This window comes from Cydia fagiglandana, chromosome 24 (assembly GCF_963556715.1).
Source record: "Cydia fagiglandana chromosome 24, ilCydFagi1.1, whole genome shotgun sequence".
Classification (NCBI taxonomy): Eukaryota; Metazoa; Arthropoda; class Insecta; order Lepidoptera; family Tortricidae; genus Cydia; species Cydia fagiglandana.
In genome coordinates, this window is record NC_085955.1 from 7,089,261 (window position 1) to 7,111,295 (window position 22,035).

At 43.2% G+C, this 22,035-nt stretch overlaps 10 protein-coding genes and 1 pseudogene across 10 annotated transcripts; all 11 read right to left on the reverse strand.

The window, feature by feature from the left end:
- LOC134676701 (uncharacterized) overlaps positions 1 to 6,391 on the reverse strand; it is a 14,716-nt pseudogene extending 8,325 nt beyond the window's left edge.
- On the reverse strand, positions 564 to 941 carry LOC134676704 (histone H2B). Its single transcript, XM_063535103.1, has one exon. The coding sequence runs from the start codon at positions 939 to 941 to the stop codon at positions 564 to 566; it is 378 nt and encodes a 125-aa protein (XP_063391173.1).
- LOC134676706 (histone H2A) lies at positions 1,861 to 2,235 on the reverse strand. The gene has a single exon (XM_063535105.1). The coding sequence runs from the start codon at positions 2,233 to 2,235 to the stop codon at positions 1,861 to 1,863; it is 375 nt and encodes a 124-aa protein (XP_063391175.1).
- LOC134676703 (histone H1C-like) lies at positions 3,092 to 3,769 on the reverse strand. The gene has a single exon (XM_063535102.1). The coding sequence runs from the start codon at positions 3,767 to 3,769 to the stop codon at positions 3,092 to 3,094; it is 678 nt and encodes a 225-aa protein (XP_063391172.1).
- A 904-nt stretch (positions 6,392 to 7,295) lies between the features above and the next one.
- On the reverse strand, positions 7,296 to 7,712 carry LOC134676707 (histone H3). Its single transcript, XM_063535106.1, has one exon. The coding sequence runs from the start codon at positions 7,704 to 7,706 to the stop codon at positions 7,296 to 7,298; it is 411 nt and encodes a 136-aa protein (XP_063391176.1). The 5' UTR covers positions 7,707 to 7,712.
- A 978-nt stretch (positions 7,713 to 8,690) lies between these two features.
- LOC134676219 (histone H2B) lies at positions 8,691 to 9,068 on the reverse strand. Its single transcript, XM_063534541.1, has one exon. It carries the CDS (start codon positions 9,066 to 9,068, stop codon positions 8,691 to 8,693), a length of 378 nt encoding a protein of 125 aa, XP_063390611.1.
- A 920-nt stretch (positions 9,069 to 9,988) lies between these two features.
- LOC134676499 (histone H2A) lies at positions 9,989 to 10,363 on the reverse strand. Its single transcript, XM_063534884.1, has one exon. The coding sequence runs from the start codon at positions 10,361 to 10,363 to the stop codon at positions 9,989 to 9,991; it is 375 nt and encodes a 124-aa protein (XP_063390954.1).
- Positions 10,364 to 11,221: 858 nt separating this feature from the next.
- On the reverse strand, positions 11,222 to 11,899 carry LOC134676507 (histone H1C-like). Its single transcript, XM_063534893.1, has one exon. The coding sequence runs from the start codon at positions 11,897 to 11,899 to the stop codon at positions 11,222 to 11,224; it is 678 nt and encodes a 225-aa protein (XP_063390963.1).
- A 4,922-nt stretch (positions 11,900 to 16,821) lies between these two features.
- LOC134676104 (histone H2B) lies at positions 16,822 to 17,199 on the reverse strand. Its single transcript, XM_063534384.1, has one exon. The coding sequence runs from the start codon at positions 17,197 to 17,199 to the stop codon at positions 16,822 to 16,824; it is 378 nt and encodes a 125-aa protein (XP_063390454.1).
- A 920-nt stretch (positions 17,200 to 18,119) lies between these two features.
- LOC134676105 (histone H2A) lies at positions 18,120 to 18,494 on the reverse strand. Its single transcript, XM_063534385.1, has one exon. The coding sequence runs from the start codon at positions 18,492 to 18,494 to the stop codon at positions 18,120 to 18,122; it is 375 nt and encodes a 124-aa protein (XP_063390455.1).
- An 858-nt stretch (positions 18,495 to 19,352) lies between these two features.
- LOC134676101 (histone H1C-like) lies at positions 19,353 to 20,030 on the reverse strand. The gene has a single exon (XM_063534382.1). It carries the CDS (start codon positions 20,028 to 20,030, stop codon positions 19,353 to 19,355), a length of 678 nt encoding a protein of 225 aa, XP_063390452.1.
- Between the last annotated feature and the right edge of the window lie 2,005 nt (positions 20,031 to 22,035).

Here is a 22,035-nt window from a genome sequence, read left to right on the forward strand (position 1 = left end):
TACCTAACCTAACTCCGCGGAACCTAACCTAACCTAGGAGTTAGATTAGCCTATCTAACCTAACTCCGCGGAACCTAACTTAACTTAACCTAACCCAGGAGTTAGGTTAGCCTACCTAACCTAACTCCGCGGAACCTAACTTAAACTATTAGAGTTAGGTTATGTTAGATCAGCCTACCTAACCTAACTCCGCGGAAAATAACCTAACTCTGTTCAATTCCCTATTGCCTCACGTTACATATATATATGTATCTATTTGTTTAATTTTTTAAATATGTAGGCGTACGTGATTACATGGCCTTACTTAACCACCATCATCACCATAGTGTAAGTAAATAATATTTTTGATCATCGATACTTATCGACCGATTGACACCGTATGCACGGTTAGAAACATCTTATATTATATTCAGAACGTATTTGTGGCCCTGAAAAGGGCCTTTTTGGTTGATGCACAAACCACACTCTCAAAGCGTGTCGTGTCGTCGCAATACGAACTACCTAAACCCATTACACTAAAAGTGTATTGAGAAGACAGACCGCATACGAGGAACGACGTACGCTTACTTGGAGCTGGTGTACTTGGTGACGGCCTTGGTGCCTTCACTGACGGCGTGCTTGGCGAGCTCACCGGGCAGCAAGAGCCTCACGGAGGTCTGCACCTCCCTGCTGGTGATAGTGGACCTCTTGTTGTAGTGAGCGAGGCGGGAGGCCTCGGCGGCGATGCGCTCGAAGATGTCGTTCACGAACGAGTTCATGATCGACATGGCCTTGCTGGAGATACCGGTGTCGGGGTGGACCTGCTTGAGCACCTTGTAGATGTAGATGGCGTAGCTCTCCTTGCGCTTATGCTTCTTCTTTTTCTTGGAGTCCGACTTGGAGATGTTCTTCTGGGCCTTGCCGGATTTCTTGGCGGCCTTACCGCTAGTCTTGGGTGGCATTGCGATATAGTTAGATGCTTACAGTACGAGAGTCGAACTGGAAATATGATATTTTTTTACGGTCGCCCGATCTTTGCTAGCGTAGCGAACGGGAAATAGGGGATTAAAGATCGAGCGTCGAGCCCGCGGTATCTCGACCAATAGCGTTCGTGCATCATTAGCATCGTCCGTAGGCATGGTGGGGAGTGCGAGGGCGTGTTGATATTATGTACTTAAATATTCATCATTATATTATTAATAATAAATAAACAAACAAACATTACCCGCCCGATGTGCTGTGTAATAATAATGAGTTAACCAAAATATATTTGAACCATAACCATAACCATCCGTCATCCATTTTTATATATAACTGTGGGCGGCCAACAATTAGGTATATTAATTAATTATTTATGTAGCTTATTTATTTATTGATTTATATTGTTGTTACAGAGACACACTGTTGTAGCTGAGCAAGTAATATCTTTGATCCGAGCCATCCACCAACAACAAATAATTAGTGTGTTTTAATCCACTTTTTTAAGTTTTAATTAATCCTCCGAACGACGATTAATTTTATAATATTAATTAATTATGTGATGTGTTTTGCAGACTCTGAACGATAATCATATTATAGTTCAGTACAGTACCTAATACTCTTAACCGTAATTATATAATTCATTCATAAATGTGTAGTATCATATTTTTATTATTGATCGATCTAATGACATCATATAAGTATGCGTTATGCCATGAAACTTATAACGTTTACACAGAATTATATTGTGGCCCTGAAAAGGGCCTTTTGTAACGGTCACTCGGGCGGGAATGTAACAGAGGCCCCGTGCGTGCGATAAATGTACGCGCGAGACAAATGCACACATTCACCAGTCGCCGTGTGTTACCGCTAGAGATGTAGCCTGATGAGAAGTGAGGACACTTAAGCCTTCTTCTCGGTCTTCTTGGGCAGGAGTACGGCCTGAATGTTAGGCAGCACACCACCCTGGGCGATGGTCACACCGGAGAGGAGCTTGTTTAACTCCTCGTCGTTGCGGATCGCCAGCTGGAGATGCCTAGGGATGATCCTGGTCTTCTTGTTGTCGCGAGCGGCGTTGCCTGCCAACTCGAGAACCTCAGCGGCCAGGTATTCCATGACGGCGGCTAGGTACACCGGGGCACCGGCACCGACGCGCTCGGCGTAGTTGCCCTTGCGTAGAAGCCTGTGGATACGGCCGACGGGGAACTGGAGTCCGGCACGGTTAGAACGGGACTTTGCCTTTCCCTTAACCTTGCCACCTTTACCGCGTCCAGACATGTTTAAAGATTATTTAATTTTAGTTTACTCACAAAACGACAGCACGAGTGCTTTTGAGTGTCTGTCGGATTTTTTGATAACCGTTTATTATATAGCCACAAGGAGTGCGCTAATAGTGGGGATATAACGAGCCGACATAACACGAGCCCGATCGACCAATCAACGTCCCGCGTGCGAGAGCGCGAATTAGCGAGCGCGCGAGATAGAGATAAAATAAAAGAAATTCAATATAAATAAATAAATACATCTCAAAGTATAACTGAATAAATAACACAATTAACAAAATATTCTGTAAGTAAGTTCATATAACTCTACCTAATTTATAATTTGGCCTATATCTATCTATAGGCCGTACGTATGTATGTAGATATGAACTATCTATTTTTTTTTTTTTTTTTTGAAATCTAAGATCATCATTATCTATGTTATCATGTTTATTCACGTTCCAATTGTCAAGTCGAAATGTAAAACATGACACCAAACCTAACATAATATCCTAATTTAATCTATCAGTGCCTTGAGATTCGACTTTTTACTCCGATCCCGAACATCTATTGTGGTGGTGGTATGTATGTTCATAACTTGATCTAATAGATCAATCAATCGATCGATCGACTCGTGTATGTGCTCATTGCAATGAAACAGAGGCGATATGAACCTTTGAATACATTTGTTAGCCCTGAAAAGGGCTTTTTGATGTGCGTATAACGCGCACAGGCGTATGACGTGAGTCGAAAAGAGGCGACACGTCGTCGTATAATATTTATAGCAACGACAATCGACATCTCCTCTACCATCACGACCACTACCGCGACCGATGTAAGGACGACGACGACGACAATATGGCGCAGTCTTCTTACTTCTTCGAGGCAGCCTTCTTAGCGGCGGGCTTCGCTTTGGGAGCGGCCGCGGCCTTCTTTGGCTTGGGAGCTTTAGGCTTCTTGGTCGGCGGCTTCGCGGTCTTCTTGGCCTTAGGCGCGGCGGCGCTCTTGCCTTTGGCGGGGGTGGAAGGTTTCTTCGCTGCGGGCTTCTTTTTGGCTGCGGCGGCCTTCTTGTCCTTCGTGGCGGCCTTAGGCTTGGCCGGGGACGCGGCGGCCTTCTTCGCCTTAGCGGGCTTAGCTGCGGCGGGCTTCTTAGCGGCGGCTGAAGATTTAGCGCTAGATTTCTTGGCCGCGGCGGGCTTCTTGCCGGCGGATGATGTCTTCGACTCCAGTTTGAACGAGCCGGACGCGCCCTTGCCTTTGGTCTGTATGAGTGCGCCGGATTCGACTGCGCTCTTCAGATATTTTCTGATGAAAGGTGCCAGCTTCTCGGCGTCGACCTTGTACTGGGCGGCGATGTATTTCTTGATAGCCTGCAGGGACGAACCGCTCCTCTCCTTCAACTCCTTTATGGCGCTGTTAACCATCTCGGACGTCTTAGGGTGGGTGGGCTTCGCCTTAGGCTTCTTAGCGCCTGCGGAGGCGGACGCCTTAGGCTTCTTCGCGGGCGTCGCCGGGGCGGGAGCGTCGGCAGCAACTGCGGTATCGGCCATATTTAAAAAAGTAAAATATATGTGTAGTTACAAATTAGTAAATCGCACGAACTGCGCAAAGAGAGAACAGCGGACGCGTGTAAGCGGAGCGCTGCGCTGGCGAGTACTAAACACCGCCGACGGGGGCGCCACCTATTATATATCCTCCGGCTTAACCGTAACGCAGACCCTTATGTCGCGGGACGTTTTCTCGTAATAACACTTCCAACTTTTCACTTACTCGTTTATGATTAAACTAAATTTATAGTGAATTATATTATAATGATTATAATATAATTGCACGTGTATATTCTTTATGAATTGATATATGTATTTTAATAGAAGTTTTAAGATTTGGAACGCCGATAAACGAATGAGGGAACTTTACTTTTGGTATTATAGGTTGCGGACACCTCGGGTCTGTTTAAAAAGTGATTTTTCTTAATTAAACCACATTTAACACTATTATGTGTCTTCCAGTTAAAAGCGAAGATACCATAGATAGATGTGACACAATAACAAAAGTAGAAAATTATAGTTATAATGTTATTTTGACTTGTTGTCTTCACTGTCGTAAAACAGCCATACCGCGACTTGGATTGCCTACGTTCAGCGGTTTGCTCTCTGCTGGTACCGATGTAAAACGGGATAGGTGTTTTATATTACGTTATATAATTATTTATGTTCTATAATACATTACGATATTACCATATTCATGAATATTATTATAATTCTGATGGTTAAACTCTCCTCTACGAGGATCATACAGCGCGACACTCGGAGCTTGCGAGCGCATGATGATAGGTAGAATATCGTGTAGGTCGTATTTTATTTAGTTTTTGTTTTTGTTTTTGTTTTAGTAACGTATTATATTATTTATCTGTCTGAATGCGCCTAATATTAAAACAAACGATATAAATTATTTTTGTACAGTATTGCAATACTGTGTGTGTTGTTGTTGGACATAAGAATCTGTTTAGGTTGATATATATTTTATATGTACTTAATTATATTCATCATAGGAACACGCGAAAAGTCTTAGGCTGCTGAGCTGAGTTACTATAATGCTGCTGCTATTAGTTACCTATAATATTAATGTTTTTGGTGAGGTAAAATTCGAGGTGAGTGGGTGAGGGGATGTTGGGTGTCCCTGTCTGTTTTGTGCAATATTTGCGAATCCTTTACCTAATTGGGCAGTTCATCCTGGTCGTCGTTATCAGTAGTAGTAGTAGTAGTAGTAGTAGTAGGTCACAGCCTCACAGGTGTCAGGTGAGAGTGATGTAAAATGTGGTGTGTGCGGTGTTGCATGTGATTGTTTTAAAAAATATATATAATTATGGTGTTATTAGTAATACTAACTAAGAAGAAGTTAGCGAGTGCGTGTCTGTGAGTGAGAAATACATGTTTGCATTTTGAAAACGTGAGTAATAACTATTAACTATGTAGGTACATACTTATATTTATTAATTATTTATGTTTTGGTTAGGGCGATGCTAGTCGGGAAGTCGGGAAAAATAAAAGGAAGAAGATGATGATGATGATGATGATGATGATGACGTCGGATGGATGGACCGATTGATGGATGGATGGATGGATGGATGGATGGATGATTCTTGAAGAGATGGAGAGATATCAGAATTTATGCATGCTGTATGTACCTACTGGGAGGTGTGGTAAATAGACACGCGTGTAAAGCTCTAGCTGTGGAGACGTTCAATCGAATCTCTATATATATACTTACTTATGCCTATTTTATATACGAGTACATAGGTATAGTGGGCGGGCAAGGTCTACTTACTTACTAATAATTAAGTATGCTTGGTGCACATTAATAATTGTGACTTACACAATGATGTGCTAGATCGGAATCTAAAGATTTAAAGATATATTTAGCTTGCTCTAGTATCAATATTATTAGCACACATTTGCTTGTAAAAATAACCACATATTCAACAAAAATTAAGTACATATACTTAATTGTTTTAGAGATCCGGGCTGGCTGGCGTCAAACCACCGAAGCGGCGAACGAGGTGGCTGGGGCTGCTGTTACAAGTTAGAAAATTGGACTTGCGGTGCGGGGTAAGTAAGTTATTATACATATTATTAGATAGATAGATCGATTGTCTGTCCGTATGTGTCGCTGCTGAAACTTTGTATTTGCGGTGCATATAGTTAGAATTATTTGCGGCCCTGAAAAGGGCCTTTTTGTATTTGCGTCTGAGGACGCGGCGCGCGCGCCCGCTCGGTCGCGCGCGCGCGCGATACGGTAATACATGCGTCAGTACATATTACACGATGTCGCGCGCGGCGGACCAAGTGCAAGCGGAGCGCTTAACCACCGAAACCGTAGAGGGTGCGGCCCTGACGCTTCAGAGCGTAGACGACGTCCATGGCGGTGACGGTCTTCCTCTTGGCGTGCTCGGTGTAGGTGACCGCGTCACGGATCACGTTCTCGAGGAACACCTTCAGAACACCGCGGGTCTCCTCGTAGATCAGACCGGAGATACGCTTGACGCCACCTCTGCGGGCGAGACGACGGATGGCGGGCTTGGTGATACCCTGGATGTTATCACGGAGCACCTTCCTGTGGCGCTTGGCTCCTCCTTTCCCCAGACCTTTACCTCCCTTACCGCGACCGGTCATTGCGACTTTTAGTTGAGATTATACTTCTCGAACGGAATACACGGAACACGACACACGACTTGCGGCGCGCGTCGACACGAGTGGAATACAGGCGAGGCGCGATCTGTGCGTTATTTATACGCTTTACCCTATTGCGGGGAGACGGGGGACGGGGTTAGAGAGATATCGGAGCATTATTATTTGATTTACTTTTTATTCGTGAAATATAATATAATATTGATAAATAATTTCATATGATACGGTTATTAAAAAAGAAAATTCATAACTTTGGGGATATAAATATGTACTACTTACATGTCATACTATATAAATCTCTAATATTTTTGTAAGCATTCATTCAGTGGTAATAATTTTGTCGATATATACGTCGGTACCTATATAAAATTTGAATTTTCTATCTAAGTATCTAAATTATTATTTCGTATTAACTTAAATTTTAAATTTTACTTGGCGCGTAATTAATATCACGAGTTTAATTCACTTTCCTTCTTTCCATTCTATACTACATACTGCACTACTAAATTCTAGTAGGAAAAATGATTAGGTTCGTCGTTAATAACCTTATTATTTGACTGTAAGTACCTATAGGGTATTTAATGGTGTATCGCGGTTAATCTTATGTATGAATTGAACATATTATATTTACTAATTTGATTAATAATAGTGATCGATCGATTGATTTATCTACGCGTAAGTGTTTGTTCAAAGAAACAATTGTGAATTTTCGAATCATGTGTGGCCCTGAAAAGGGCCTTTTGATATAAGACAGAAGCGTCACGTTCGCATGTCCAGGCGCAAAACGCGTGGTACAAAATAATAGATATAATGTAACCGAATGCGTTCGCGCAGACTGCGCGTTCGGTGATGTAGCTCCGTGCCGATTTTAGCTTGGTGGTGGGTGGTTTTAAGCACGTTCACCGCGGATCCTGCGAGCCAGCTGGATGTCCTTGGGCATGATGGTCACACGCTTGGCGTGGATGGCGCACAGGTTGGTGTCCTCGAAGAGACCGACGAGGTAAGCCTCGCTGGCCTCCTGGAGAGCCATAACGGCAGAGCTCTGGAAGCGCAGGTCGGTCTTGAAGTCCTGAGCGATCTCACGCACCAGACGCTGGAAGGGCAGCTTGCGGATCAGAAGCTCAGTGCTCTTCTGGTAGCGACGGATCTCACGGAGGGCGACCGTGCCGGGCCTGTAACGATGGGGCTTCTTGACGCCCCCGGTGGCCGGCGCGCTCTTGCGGGCCGCCTTGGTGGCGAGCTGTTTACGGGGCGCTTTACCACCGGTGGATTTACGAGCGGTCTGCTTTGTACGGGCCATTGCGAAAAAAATTTACTACGACACGCGTTACTACGTTACGTTAACGAGTCACGAGAGGGAATAAACTTCGCGACTCAGAGCGCCTGCTTTTTATGTGCTCGTCGGAAAGGGACGGAGTTAGTGTGCGTGTGAGCGAGAGGTCTATAAAATTCACATACGCGTCCCCCTCTCCCCTCTTCATTTCTCACCAATACGATTTCTGATTACAATAAATTATTGAAATATTAAAACATATGTATATATAGATTTTTTTTTTTCACTCATACTAATTTTATTGCGTTTTTTTTTTTTTTTTTTTTTAGTTAGGTTAGGTTGTAAATAACAATATTTGACCGAGTTAAGTTAGCCTAAGTACAACCTAACCTAGGAGTTAGGTTAGGTCTGGTACTAAATAACAATATTTGACAGAGTTAGGTTAGCCTACCTAACCTAACTCCGCGGAACCTAACCTAACCTAGGAGTTAGATTAGCCTATCTAACCTAACTCCGCGGAACCTAACTTAACTTAACCTAACCCAGGAGTTAGGTTAGCCTACCTAACCTAACTCCGCGGAACCTAACTTAAACTATTAGAGTTAGGTTATGTTAGATCAGCCTACCTAACCTAACTCCGCGGAAAATAACCTAACTCTGTTCAATTCCCTATTGCCTCACGTTACATATATATATGTATCTATTTGTTTAATTTTTTAAATATGTAGGCGTACGTGATTACATGGCCTTACTTAACCACCATCATCACCATAGTGTAAGTAAATAATATTTTTGATCATCGATACTTATCGACCGATTGACACCGTATGCACGGTTAGAAACATCTTATATTATATTCAGAACGTATTTGTGGCCCTGAAAAGGGCCTTTTTGGTTGATGCACAAACCACACTCTCAAAGCGTGTCGTGTCGTCGCAATACGAACTACCTAAACCCATTACACTAAAAGTGTATTGAGAAGACAGACCGCATACGAGGAACGACGTACGCTTACTTGGAGCTGGTGTACTTGGTGACGGCCTTGGTGCCTTCACTGACGGCGTGCTTGGCGAGCTCACCGGGCAGCAAGAGCCTCACGGAGGTCTGCACCTCCCTGCTGGTGATAGTGGACCTCTTGTTGTAGTGAGCGAGGCGGGAGGCCTCGGCGGCGATGCGCTCGAAGATGTCGTTCACGAACGAGTTCATGATCGACATGGCCTTGCTGGAGATACCGGTGTCGGGGTGGACCTGCTTGAGCACCTTGTAGATGTAGATGGCGTAGCTCTCCTTGCGCTTATGCTTCTTCTTTTTCTTGGAGTCCGACTTGGAGATGTTCTTCTGGGCCTTGCCGGATTTCTTGGCGGCCTTACCGCTAGTCTTGGGTGGCATTGCGATATAGTTAGATGCTTACAGTACGAGAGTCGAACTGGAAATATGATATTTTTTTACGGTCGCCCGATCTTTGCTAGCGTAGCGAACGGGAAATAGGGGATTAAAGATCGAGCGTCGAGCCCGCGGTATCTCGACCAATAGCGTTCGTGCATCATTAGCATCGTCCGTAGGCATGGTGGGGAGTGCGAGGGCGTGTTGATATTATGTACTTAAATATTCATCATTATATTATTAATAATAAATAAACAAACAAACATTACCCGCCCGATGTGCTGTGTAATAATAATGAGTTAACCAAAATATATTTGAACCATAACCATAACCATCCGTCATCCATTTTTATATATAACTGTGGGCGGCCAACAATTAGGTATATTAATTAATTATTTATGTAGCTTATTTATTTATTGATTTATAATTGTTGTTACAGAGACACACTGTTGTAGCTGAGCAAGTAATATCTTTGATCCGAGCCATCCACCAACAACAAATAATTAGTGTGTTTTAATCCACTTTTTTAAGTTTTAATTAATCCTCCGAACGACGATTAATTTTATAATATTAATTAATTATGTGATGTGTTTTGCAGACTCTGAACGATAATCATATTATAGTTCAGTACAGTACCTAATACTCTTAACCGTAATTATATAATTCATTCATAAATGTGTAGTATCATATTTTTATTATTGATCGATCTAATGACATCATATAAGTATGCGTTATGCCATGAAACTTATAACGTTTACACAGAATTATATTGTGGCCCTGAAAAGGGCCTTTTGTAACGGTCACTCGGGCGGGAATGTAACAGAGGCCCCGTGCGTGCGATAAATGTACGCGCGAGACAAATGCACACATTCACCAGTCGCCGTGTGTTACCGCTAGAGATGTAGCCTGATGAGAAGTGAGGACACTTAAGCCTTCTTCTCGGTCTTCTTGGGCAGGAGTACGGCCTGAATGTTAGGCAGCACACCACCCTGGGCGATGGTCACACCGGAGAGGAGCTTGTTTAACTCCTCGTCGTTGCGGATCGCCAGCTGGAGATGCCTAGGGATGATCCTGGTCTTCTTGTTGTCGCGAGCGGCGTTGCCTGCCAACTCGAGAACCTCAGCGGCCAGGTATTCCATGACGGCGGCTAGGTACACCGGGGCACCGGCACCGACGCGCTCGGCGTAGTTGCCCTTGCGTAGAAGCCTGTGGATACGGCCGACGGGGAACTGGAGTCCGGCACGGTTAGAACGGGACTTTGCCTTTCCCTTAACCTTGCCACCTTTACCGCGTCCAGACATGTTTAAAGATTATTTAATTTTAGTTTACTCACAAAACGACAGCACGAGTGCTTTTGAGTGTCTGTCGGATTTTTTGATAACCGTTTATTATATAGCCACAAGGAGTGCGCTAATAGTGGGGATATAACGAGCCGACATAACACGAGCCCGATCGACCAATCAACGTCCCGCGTGCGAGAGCGCGAATTAGCGAGCGCGCGAGATAGAGATAAAATAAAAGAAATTCAATATAAATAAATAAATACATCTCAAAGTATAACTGAATAAATAACACAATTAACAAAATATTCTGTAAGTAAGTTCATATAACTCTACCTAATTTATAATTTGGCCTATATCTATCTATAGGCCGTACGTATGTATGTAGATATGAACTATCTATTTTTTTTTTTTTTTTTTTGAAATCTAAGATCATCATTATCTATGTTATCATGTTTATTCACGTTCCAATTGTCAAGTCGAAATGTAAAACATGACACCAAACCTAACATAATATCCTAATTTAATCTATCAGTGCCTTGAGATTCGACTTTTTACTCCGATCCCGAACATCTATTGTGGTGGTGGTATGTATGTTCATAACTTTGATCTAATAGATCAATCAATCGATCGATCGACTCGTGTATGTGCTCATTGCAATGAAACAGAGGCGATATGAACCTTTGAATACATTTGTTAGCCCTGAAAAGGGCTTTTTGATGTGCGTATAACGCGCACAGGCGTATGACGTGAGTCGAAAAGAGGCGACACGTCGTCGTATAATATTTATAGCAACGACAATCGACATCTCCTCTACCATCACGACCACTACCGCGACCGATGTAAGGACGACGACGACGACAATATGGCGCAGTCTTCTTACTTCTTCGAGGCAGCCTTCTTAGCGGCGGGCTTCGCTTTGGGAGCGGCCGCGGCCTTCTTTGGCTTGGGAGCTTTAGGCTTCTTGGTCGGCGGCTTCGCGGTCTTCTTGGCCTTAGGCGCGGCGGCGCTCTTGCCTTTGGCGGGGGTGGAAGGTTTCTTCGCTGCGGGCTTCTTTTTGGCTGCGGCGGCCTTCTTGTCCTTCGTGGCGGCCTTAGGCTTGGCCGGGGACGCGGCGGCCTTCTTCGCCTTAGCGGGCTTAGCTGCGGCGGGCTTCTTAGCGGCGGCTGAAGATTTAGCGCTAGATTTCTTGGCCGCGGCGGGCTTCTTGCCGGCGGATGATGTCTTCGACTCCAGTTTGAACGAGCCGGACGCGCCCTTGCCTTTGGTCTGTATGAGTGCGCCGGATTCGACTGCGCTCTTCAGATATTTTCTGATGAAAGGTGCCAGCTTCTCGGCGTCGACCTTGTACTGGGCGGCGATGTATTTCTTGATAGCCTGCAGGGACGAACCGCTCCTCTCCTTCAACTCCTTTATGGCGCTGTTAACCATCTCGGACGTCTTAGGGTGGGTGGGCTTCGCCTTAGGCTTCTTAGCGCCTGCGGAGGCGGACGCCTTAGGCTTCTTCGCGGGCGTCGCCGGGGCGGGAGCGTCGGCAGCAACTGCGGTATCGGCCATATTTAAAAAAGTAAAATATATGTGTAGTTACAAATTAGTAAATCGCACGAACTGCGCAAAGAGAGAACAGCGGACGCGTGTAAGCGGAGCGCTGCGCTGGCGAGTACTAAACACCGCCGACGGGGGCGCCACCTATTATATATCCTCCGGCTTAACCGTAACGCAGACCCTTATGTCGCGGGACGTTTTCTCGTAATAACACTTCCAACTTTTCACTTACTCGTTTATGATTAAACTAAATTTATAGTGAATTATATTATAATGATTATAATATAATTGCACGTGTATATTCTTTATGAATTGATATATGTATTTTAATAGAAGTTTTAAGATTTGGAACGCCGATAAACGAATGAGGGAACTTTACTTTTGGTATTATAGGTTGCGGACACCTCGGGTCTGTTTAAAAAGTGATTTTTCTTAATTAAAACCACATTTAACACTATTATGTGTCTTCCAGTTAAAAGCGAAGATACCATAGATAGATGTGACACAATAACAAAAGTAGAAAATTATAGTTATAATGTTATTTTGACTTGTTGTCTTCACTGTCGTAAAACAGCCATACCGCGACTTGGATTGCCTACGTTCAGCGGTTTGCTCTCTGCTGGTACCGATGTAAAACGGGATAGGTGTTTTATATTACGTTTATATAATTATTTATGTTCTATAATACATTACGATATTACCATATTCATGAATATTATTATAATTCTGATGGTTAAACTCTCCTCTACGAGGATCATACAGCGCGACACTCGGAGCTTGCGAGCGCATGATGATAGGTAGAATATCGTGTAGGTCGTATTTTATTTAGTTTTTGTTTTTGTTTTTGTTTTAGTAACGTATTATATTATTTATCTGTCTGAATGCGCCTAATATTAAAACAAACGATATAAATTATTTTTGTACAGTATTGCAATACTGTGTGTGTTGTTGTTGGACATAAGAATCTGTTTAGGTTGATATATATTTTATATGTACTTAATTATATTCATCATAGGAACACGCGAAAAGTCTTAGGCTGCTGAGCTGAGTTACTATAATGCTGCTGCTATTAGTTACCTATAATATTAATGTTTTTGGTGAGGTAAAATTCGAGGTGAGTGGGTGAGGGGATGTTGGGTGTCCCTGTCTGTTTTGTGCAATATTTGCGAATCCTTTACCTAATTGGGCAGTTCATCCTGGTCGTCGTTATCAGTAGTAGTAGTAGTAGTAGTAGTAGTAGGTCACAGCCTCACAGGTGTCAGGTGAGAGTGATGTAAAATGTGGTGTGTGCGGTGTTGCATGTGATTGTTTTAAAAAATATATATAATTATGGTGTTATTAGTAATACTAACTAAGAAGAAGTTAGCGAGTGCGTGTCTGTGAGTGAGAAATACATGTTTGCATTTTGAAAACGTGAGTAATAACTATTAACTATGTAGGTACATACTTATATTTATTAATTATTTATGTTTTGGTTAGGGCGATGCTAGTCGGGAAGTCGGGAAAAATAAAAGGAAGAAGATGATGATGATGATGATGATGATGATGACGTCGGATGGATGGACCGATTGATGGATGGATGGATGGATGGATGGATGGATGATTCTTGAAGAGATGGAGAGATATCAGAATTTATGCATGCTGTATGTACCTACTGGGAGGTGTGGTAAATAGACACGCGTGTAAAGCTCTAGCTGTGGAGACGTTCAATCGAATCTCTATATATATACTTACTTATGCCTATTTTATATACGAGTACATAGGTATAGTGGGCGGGCAAGGTCTACTTACTTACTAATAATTAAGTATGCTTGGTGCACATTAATAATTGTGACTTACACAATGATGTGCTAGATCGGAATCTAAAGATTTAAAGATATATTTAGCTTGCTCTAGTATCAATATTATTAGCACACATTTGCTTGTAAAAATAACCACATATTCAACAAAAATTAAGTACATATACTTAATTGTTTTAGAGATCCGGGCTGGCTGGCGTCAAACCACCGAAGCGGCGAACGAGGTGGCTGGGGCTGCTGTTACAAGTTAGAAAATTGGACTTGCGGTGCGGGGTAAGTAAGTTATTATACATATTATTAGATAGATAGATCGATTGTCTGTCCGTATGTGTCGCTGCTGAAACTTTGTATTTGCGGTGCATATAGTTAGAATTATTTGCGGCCCTGAAAAGGGCCTTTTTGTATTTGCGTCTGAGGACGCGGCGCGCGCGCCCGCTCGGTCGCGCGCGCGCGCGATACGGTAATACATGCGTCAGTACATATTACACGATGTCGCGCGCGGCGGACCAAGTGCAAGCGGAGCGCTTAACCACCGAAACCGTAGAGGGTGCGGCCCTGACGCTTCAGAGCGTAGACGACGTCCATGGCGGTGACGGTCTTCCTCTTGGCGTGCTCGGTGTAGGTGACCGCGTCACGGATCACGTTCTCGAGGAACACCTTCAGAACACCGCGGGTCTCCTCGTAGATCAGACCGGAGATACGCTTGACGCCACCTCTGCGGGCGAGACGACGGATGGCGGGCTTGGTGATACCCTGGATGTTATCACGGAGCACCTTCCTGTGGCGCTTGGCTCCTCCTTTCCCCAGACCTTTACCTCCCTTACCGCGACCGGTCATTGCGACTTTTAGTTGAGATTATACTTCTCGAACGGAATACACGGAACACGACACACGACTTGCGGCGCGCGTCGACACGAGTGGAATACAGGCGAGGCGCGATCTGTGCGTTATTTATACGCTTTACCCTATTGCGGGGAGACGGGGGACGGGGTTAGAGAGATATCGGAGCATTATTATTTGATTTACTTTTTATTCGTGAAATATAATATAATATTGATAAATAATTTCATATGATACGGTTATTAAAAAAGAAAATTCATAACTTTGGGGATATAAATATGTACTACTTACATGTCATACTATATAAATCTCTAATATTTTTGTAAGCATTCATTCAGTGGTAATAATTTTGTCGATATATACGTCGGTACCTATATAAAATTTGAATTTTCTATCTAAGTATCTAAATTATTATTTCGTATTAACTTAAATTTTAAATTTTACTTGGCGCGTAATTAATATCACGAGTTTAATTCACTTTCCTTCTTTCCATTCTATACTACATACTGCACTACTAAATTCTAGTAGGAAAAATGATTAGGTTCGTCGTTAATAACCTTATTATTTGACTGTAAGTACCTATAGGGTATTTAATGGTGTATCGCGGTTAATCTTATGTATGAATTGAACATATTATATTTACTAATTTGATTAATAATAGTGATCGATCGATTGATTTATCTACGCGTAAGTGTTTGTTCAAAGAAACAATTGTGAATTTTCGAATCATGTGTGGCCCTGAAAAGGGCCTTTTGATATAAGACAGAAGCGTCACGTTCGCATGTCCAGGCGCAAAACGCGTGGTACAAAATAATAGATATAATGTAACCGAATGCGTTCGCGCAGACTGCGCGTTCGGTGATGTAGCTCCGTGCCGATTTTAGCTTGGTGGTGGGTGGTTTTAAGCACGTTCACCGCGGATCCTGCGAGCCAGCTGGATGTCCTTGGGCATGATGGTCACACGCTTGGCGTGGATGGCGCACAGGTTGGTGTCCTCGAAGAGACCGACGAGGTAAGCCTCGCTGGCCTCCTGGAGAGCCATAACGGCAGAGCTCTGGAAGCGCAGGTCGGTCTTGAAGTCCTGAGCGATCTCACGCACCAGACGCTGGAAGGGCAGCTTGCGGATCAGAAGCTCAGTGCTCTTCTGGTAGCGACGGATCTCACGGAGGGCGACCGTGCCGGGCCTGTAACGATGGGGCTTCTTGACGCCCCCGGTGGCCGGCGCGCTCTTGCGGGCCGCCTTGGTGGCGAGCTGTTTACGGGGCGCTTTACCACCGGTGGATTTACGAGCGGTCTGCTTTGTACGGGCCATTGCGAAAAAAATTTACTACGACACGCGTTACTACGTTACGTTAACGAGTCACGAGAGGGAATAAACTTCGCGACTCAGAGCGCCTGCTTTTTATGTGCTCGTCGGAAAGGGACGGAGTTAGTGTGCGTGTGAGCGAGAGGTCTATAAAATTCACATACGCGTCCCCCTCTCCCCTCTTCATTTCTCACCAATACGATTTCTGATTACAATAAATTATTGAAATATTAAAACATATGTATATATAGATTTTTTTTTTTCACTCATACTAATTTTATTGCGTTTTTTTTTTTTTTTTTTTTAGTTAGGTTAGGTTGTAAATAACAATATTTGACCGAGTTAAGTTAGCCTAAGTACAACCTAACCTAGGAGTTAGGTTAGGTCTGGTACTAAATAACAATATTTGACAGAGTTAGGTTAGCCTACCTAACCTAACTCCGCGGAACCTAACCTAACCTAGGAGTTAGATTAGCCTATCTAACCTAACTCCGCGGAACCTAACTTAACTTAACCTAACCCAGGAGTTAGGTTAGCCTACCTAACCTAACTCCGCGGAACCTAACTTAAACTATTAGAGTTAGGTTATGTTAGATCAGCCTACCTAACCTAACTCCGCGGAAAATAACCTAACTCTGTTCAATTCCCTATTGCCTCACGTTACATATATATATGTATCTATTTGTTTAATTTTTTAAATATGTAGGCGTACGTGATTACATGGCCTTACTTAACCACCATCATCACCATAGTGTAAGTAAATAATATTTTTGATCATCGATACTTATCGACCGATTGACACCGTATGCACGGTTAGAAACATCTTATATTATATTCAGAACGTATTTGTGGCCCTGAAAAGGGCCTTTTTGGTTGATGCACAAACCACACTCTCAAAGCGTGTCGTGTCGTCGCAATACGAACTACCTAAACCCATTACACTAAAAGTGTATTGAGAAGACAGACCGCATACGAGGAACGACGTACGCTTACTTGGAGCTGGTGTACTTGGTGACGGCCTTGGTGCCTTCACTGACGGCGTGCTTGGCGAGCTCACCGGGCAGCAAGAGCCTCACGGAGGTCTGCACCTCCCTGCTGGTGATAGTGGACCTCTTGTTGTAGTGAGCGAGGCGGGAGGCCTCGGCGGCGATGCGCTCGAAGATGTCGTTCACGAACGAGTTCATGATCGACATGGCCTTGCTGGAGATACCGGTGTCGGGGTGGACCTGCTTGAGCACCTTGTAGATGTAGATGGCGTAGCTCTCCTTGCGCTTATGCTTCTTCTTTTTCTTGGAGTCCGACTTGGAGATGTTCTTCTGGGCCTTGCCGGATTTCTTGGCGGCCTTACCGCTAGTCTTGGGTGGCATTGCGATATAGTTAGATGCTTACAGTACGAGAGTCGAACTGGAAATATGATATTTTTTTACGGTCGCCCGATCTTTGCTAGCGTAGCGAACGGGAAATAGGGGATTAAAGATCGAGCGTCGAGCCCGCGGTATCTCGACCAATAGCGTTCGTGCATCATTAGCATCGTCCGTAGGCATGGTGGGGAGTGCGAGGGCGTGTTGATATTATGTACTTAAATATTCATCATTATATTATTAATAATAAATAAACAAACAAACATTACCCGCCCGATGTGCTGTGTAATAATAATGAGTTAACCAAAATATATTTGAACCATAACCATAACCATCCGTCATCCATTTTTATATATAACTGTGGGCGGCCAACAATTAGGTATATTAATTAATTATTTATGTAGCTTATTTATTTATTGATTTATAATTGTTGTTACAGAGACACACTGTTGTAGCTGAGCAAGTAATATCTTTGATCCGAGCCATCCACCAACAACAAATAATTAGTGTGTTTTAATCCACTTTTTTAAGTTTTAATTAATCCTCCGAACGACGATTAATTTTATAATATTAATTAATTATGTGATGTGTTTTGCAGACTCTGAACGATAATCATATTATAGTTCAGTACAGTACCTAATACTCTTAACCGTAATTATATAATTCATTCATAAATGTGTAGTATCATATTTTTATTATTGATCGATCTAATGACATCATATAAGTATGCGTTATGCCATGAAACTTATAACGTTTACACAGAATTATATTGTGGCCCTGAAAAGGGCCTTTTGTAACGGTCACTCGGGCGGGAATGTAACAGAGGCCCCGTGCGTGCGATAAATGTACGCGCGAGACAAATGCACACATTCACCAGTCGCCGTGTGTTACCGCTAGAGATGTAGCCTGATGAGAAGTGAGGACACTTAAGCCTTCTTCTCGGTCTTCTTGGGCAGGAGTACGGCCTGAATGTTAGGCAGCACACCACCCTGGGCGATGGTCACACCGGAGAGGAGCTTGTTTAACTCCTCGTCGTTGCGGATCGCCAGCTGGAGATGCCTAGGGATGATCCTGGTCTTCTTGTTGTCGCGAGCGGCGTTGCCTGCCAACTCGAGAACCTCAGCGGCCAGGTATTCCATGACGGCGGCTAGGTACACCGGGGCACCGGCACCGACGCGCTCGGCGTAGTTGCCCTTGCGTAGAAGCCTGTGGATACGGCCGACGGGGAACTGGAGTCCGGCACGGTTAGAACGGGACTTTGCCTTTCCCTTAACCTTGCCACCTTTACCGCGTCCAGACATGTTTAAAGATTATTTAATTTTAGTTTACTCACAAAACGACAGCACGAGTGCTTTTGAGTGTCTGTCGGATTTTTTGATAACCGTTTATTATATAGCCACAAGGAGTGCGCTAATAGTGGGGATATAACGAGCCGACATAACACGAGCCCGATCGACCAATCAACGTCCCGCGTGCGAGAGCGCGAATTAGCGAGCGCGCGAGATAGAGATAAAATAAAAGAAATTCAATATAAATAAATAAATACATCTCAAAGTATAACTGAATAAATAACACAATTAACAAAATATTCTGTAAGTAAGTTCATATAACTCTACCTAATTTATAATTTGGCCTATATCTATCTATAGGCCGTACGTATGTATGTAGATATGAACTATCTATTTTTTTTTTTTTTTTTTTGAAATCTAAGATCATCATTATCTATGTTATCATGTTTATTCACGTTCCAATTGTCAAGTCGAAATGTAAAACATGACACCAAACCTAACATAATATCCTAATTTAATCTATCAGTGCCTTGAGATTCGACTTTTTACTCCGATCCCGAACATCTATTGTGGTGGTGGTATGTATGTTCATAACTTTGATCTAATAGATCAATCAATCGATCGATCGACTCGTGTATGTGCTCATTGCAATGAAACAGAGGCGATATGAACCTTTGAATACATTTGTTAGCCCTGAAAAGGGCTTTTTGATGTGCGTATAACGCGCACAGGCGTATGACGTGAGTCGAAAAGAGGCGACACGTCGTCGTATAATATTTATAGCAACGACAATCGACATCTCCTCTACCATCACGACCACTACCGCGACCGATGTAAGGACGACGACGACGACAATATGGCGCAGTCTTCTTACTTCTTCGAGGCAGCCTTCTTAGCGGCGGGCTTCGCTTTGGGAGCGGCCGCGGCCTTCTTTGGCTTGGGAGCTTTAGGCTTCTTGGTCGGCGGCTTCGCGGTCTTCTTGGCCTTAGGCGCGGCGGCGCTCTTGCCTTTGGCGGGGGTGGAAGGTTTCTTCGCTGCGGGCTTCTTTTTGGCTGCGGCGGCCTTCTTGTCCTTCGTGGCGGCCTTAGGCTTGGCCGGGGACGCGGCGGCCTTCTTCGCCTTAGCGGGCTTAGCTGCGGCGGGCTTCTTAGCGGCGGCTGAAGATTTAGCGCTAGATTTCTTGGCCGCGGCGGGCTTCTTGCCGGCGGATGATGTCTTCGACTCCAGTTTGAACGAGCCGGACGCGCCCTTGCCTTTGGTCTGTATGAGTGCGCCGGATTCGACTGCGCTCTTCAGATATTTTCTGATGAAAGGTGCCAGCTTCTCGGCGTCGACCTTGTACTGGGCGGCGATGTATTTCTTGATAGCCTGCAGGGACGAACCGCTCCTCTCCTTCAACTCCTTTATGGCGCTGTTAACCATCTCGGACGTCTTAGGGTGGGTGGGCTTCGCCTTAGGCTTCTTAGCGCCTGCGGAGGCGGACGCCTTAGGCTTCTTCGCGGGCGTCGCCGGGGCGGGAGCGTCGGCAGCAACTGCGGTATCGGCCATATTTAAAAAAGTAAAATATATGTGTAGTTACAAATTAGTAAATCGCACGAACTGCGCAAAGAGAGAACAGCGGACGCGTGTAAGCGGAGCGCTGCGCTGGCGAGTACTAAACACCGCCGACGGGGGCGCCACCTATTATATATCCTCCGGCTTAACCGTAACGCAGACCCTTATGTCGCGGGACGTTTTCTCGTAATAACACTTCCAACTTTTCACTTACTCGTTTATGATTAAACTAAATTTATAGTGAATTATATTATAATGATTATAATATAATTGCACGTGTATATTCTTTATGAATTGATATATGTATTTTAATAGAAGTTTTAAGATTTGGAACGCCGATAAACGAATGAGGGAACTTTACTTTTGGTATTATAGGTTGCGGACACCTCGGGTCTGTTTAAAAAGTGATTTTTCTTAATTAAAACCACATTTAACACTATTATGTGTCTTCCAGTTAAAAGCGAAGATACCATAGATAGATGTGACACAATAACAAAAGTAGAAAATTATAGTTATAATGTTATTTTGACTTGTTGTCTTCACTGTCGTAAAACAGCCATACCGCGACTTGGATTGCCTACGTTCAGCGGTTTGCTCTCTGCTGGTACCGATGTAAAACGGGATAGGTGTTTTATATTACGTTTATATAATTATTTATGTTCTATAATACATTACGATATTACCATATTCATGAATATTATTATAATTCTGATGGTTAAACTCTCCTCTACGAGGATCATACAGCGCGACACTCGGAGCTTGCGAGCGCATGATGATAGGTAGAATATCGTGTAGGTCGTATTTTATTTAGTTTTTGTTTTTGTTTTTGTTTTAGTAACGTATTATATTATTTATCTGTCTGAATGCGCCTAATATTAAAACAAACGATATAAATTATTTTTGTACAGTATTGCAATACTGTGTGTGTTGTTGTTGGACATAAGAATCTGTTTAGGTTGATATATATTTTATATGTACTTAATTATATTCATCATAGGAACACGCGAAAAGTCTTAGGCTGCTGAGCTGAGTTACTATAATGCTGCTGCTATTAGTTACCTATAATATTAATGTTTTTGGTGAGGTAAAATTCGAGGTGAGTGGGTGAGGGGATGTTGGGTGTCCCTGTCTGTTTTGTGCAATATTTGCGAATCCTTTACCTAATTGGGCAGTTCATCCTGGTCGTCGTTATCAGTAGTAGTAGTAGTAGTAGTAGTAGTAGGTCACAGCCTCACAGGTGTCAGGTGAGAGTGATGTAAAATGTGGTGTGTGCGGTGTTGCATGTGATTGTTTTAAAAAATATATATAATTATGGTGTTATTAGTAATACTAACTAAGAAGAAGTTAGCGAGTGCGTGTCTGTGAGTGAGAAATACATGTTTGCATTTTGAAAACGTGAGTAATAACTATTAACTATGTAGGTACATACTTATATTTATTAATTATTTATGTTTTGGTTAGGGCGATGCTAGTCGGGAAGTCGGGAAAAATAAAAGGAAGAAGATGATGATGATGATGATGATGATGATGACGTCGGATGGATGGACCGATTGATGGATGGATGGATGGATGGATGGATGGATGATTCTTGAAGAGATGGAGAGATATCAGAATTTATGCATGCTGTATGTACCTACTGGGAGGTGTGGTAAATAGACACGCGTGTAAAGCTCTAGCTGTGGAGACGTTCAATCGAATCTCTATATATATACTTACTTATGCCTATTTTATATACGAGTACATAGGTATAGTGGGCGGGCAAGGTCTACTTACTTACTAATAATTAAGTATGCTTGGTGCACATTAATAATTGTGACTTACACAATGATGTGCTAGATCGGAATCTAAAGATTTAAAGATATATTTAGCTTGCTCTAGTATCAATATTATTAGCACACATTTGCTTGTAAAAATAACCACATATTCAACAAAAATTAAGTACATATACTTAATTGTTTTAGAGATCCGGGCTGGCTGGCGTCAAACCACCGAAGCGGCG

What these genes read in the sequence shown, in the direction of transcription:
- LOC134676703 (XM_063535102.1), bottom strand. Translation starts at nt 3,769, where the DNA reads ATGGCCGATACCGCAGTTGCTGCCGACGCTCCCGCCCCGGCGACGCCC.
- LOC134676104 (XM_063534384.1), bottom strand. Translation starts at nt 17,199, where the DNA reads ATGCCACCCAAGACTAGCGGTAAGGCCGCCAAGAAATCCGGCAAGGCC.
- LOC134676101 (XM_063534382.1), bottom strand. Translation starts at nt 20,030, where the DNA reads ATGGCCGATACCGCAGTTGCTGCCGACGCTCCCGCCCCGGCGACGCCC.
- LOC134676706 (XM_063535105.1), bottom strand. Translation starts at nt 2,235, where the DNA reads ATGTCTGGACGCGGTAAAGGTGGCAAGGTTAAGGGAAAGGCAAAGTCC.
- LOC134676507 (XM_063534893.1), bottom strand. Translation starts at nt 11,899, where the DNA reads ATGGCCGATACCGCAGTTGCTGCCGACGCTCCCGCCCCGGCGACGCCC.
- LOC134676219 (XM_063534541.1), bottom strand. Translation starts at nt 9,068, where the DNA reads ATGCCACCCAAGACTAGCGGTAAGGCCGCCAAGAAATCCGGCAAGGCC.
- LOC134676704 (XM_063535103.1), bottom strand. Translation starts at nt 941, where the DNA reads ATGCCACCCAAGACTAGCGGTAAGGCCGCCAAGAAATCCGGCAAGGCC.
- LOC134676707 (XM_063535106.1), bottom strand. Translation starts at nt 7,706, where the DNA reads ATGGCCCGTACAAAGCAGACCGCTCGTAAATCCACCGGTGGTAAAGCG.
- LOC134676105 (XM_063534385.1), bottom strand. Translation starts at nt 18,494, where the DNA reads ATGTCTGGACGCGGTAAAGGTGGCAAGGTTAAGGGAAAGGCAAAGTCC.
- LOC134676499 (XM_063534884.1), bottom strand. Translation starts at nt 10,363, where the DNA reads ATGTCTGGACGCGGTAAAGGTGGCAAGGTTAAGGGAAAGGCAAAGTCC.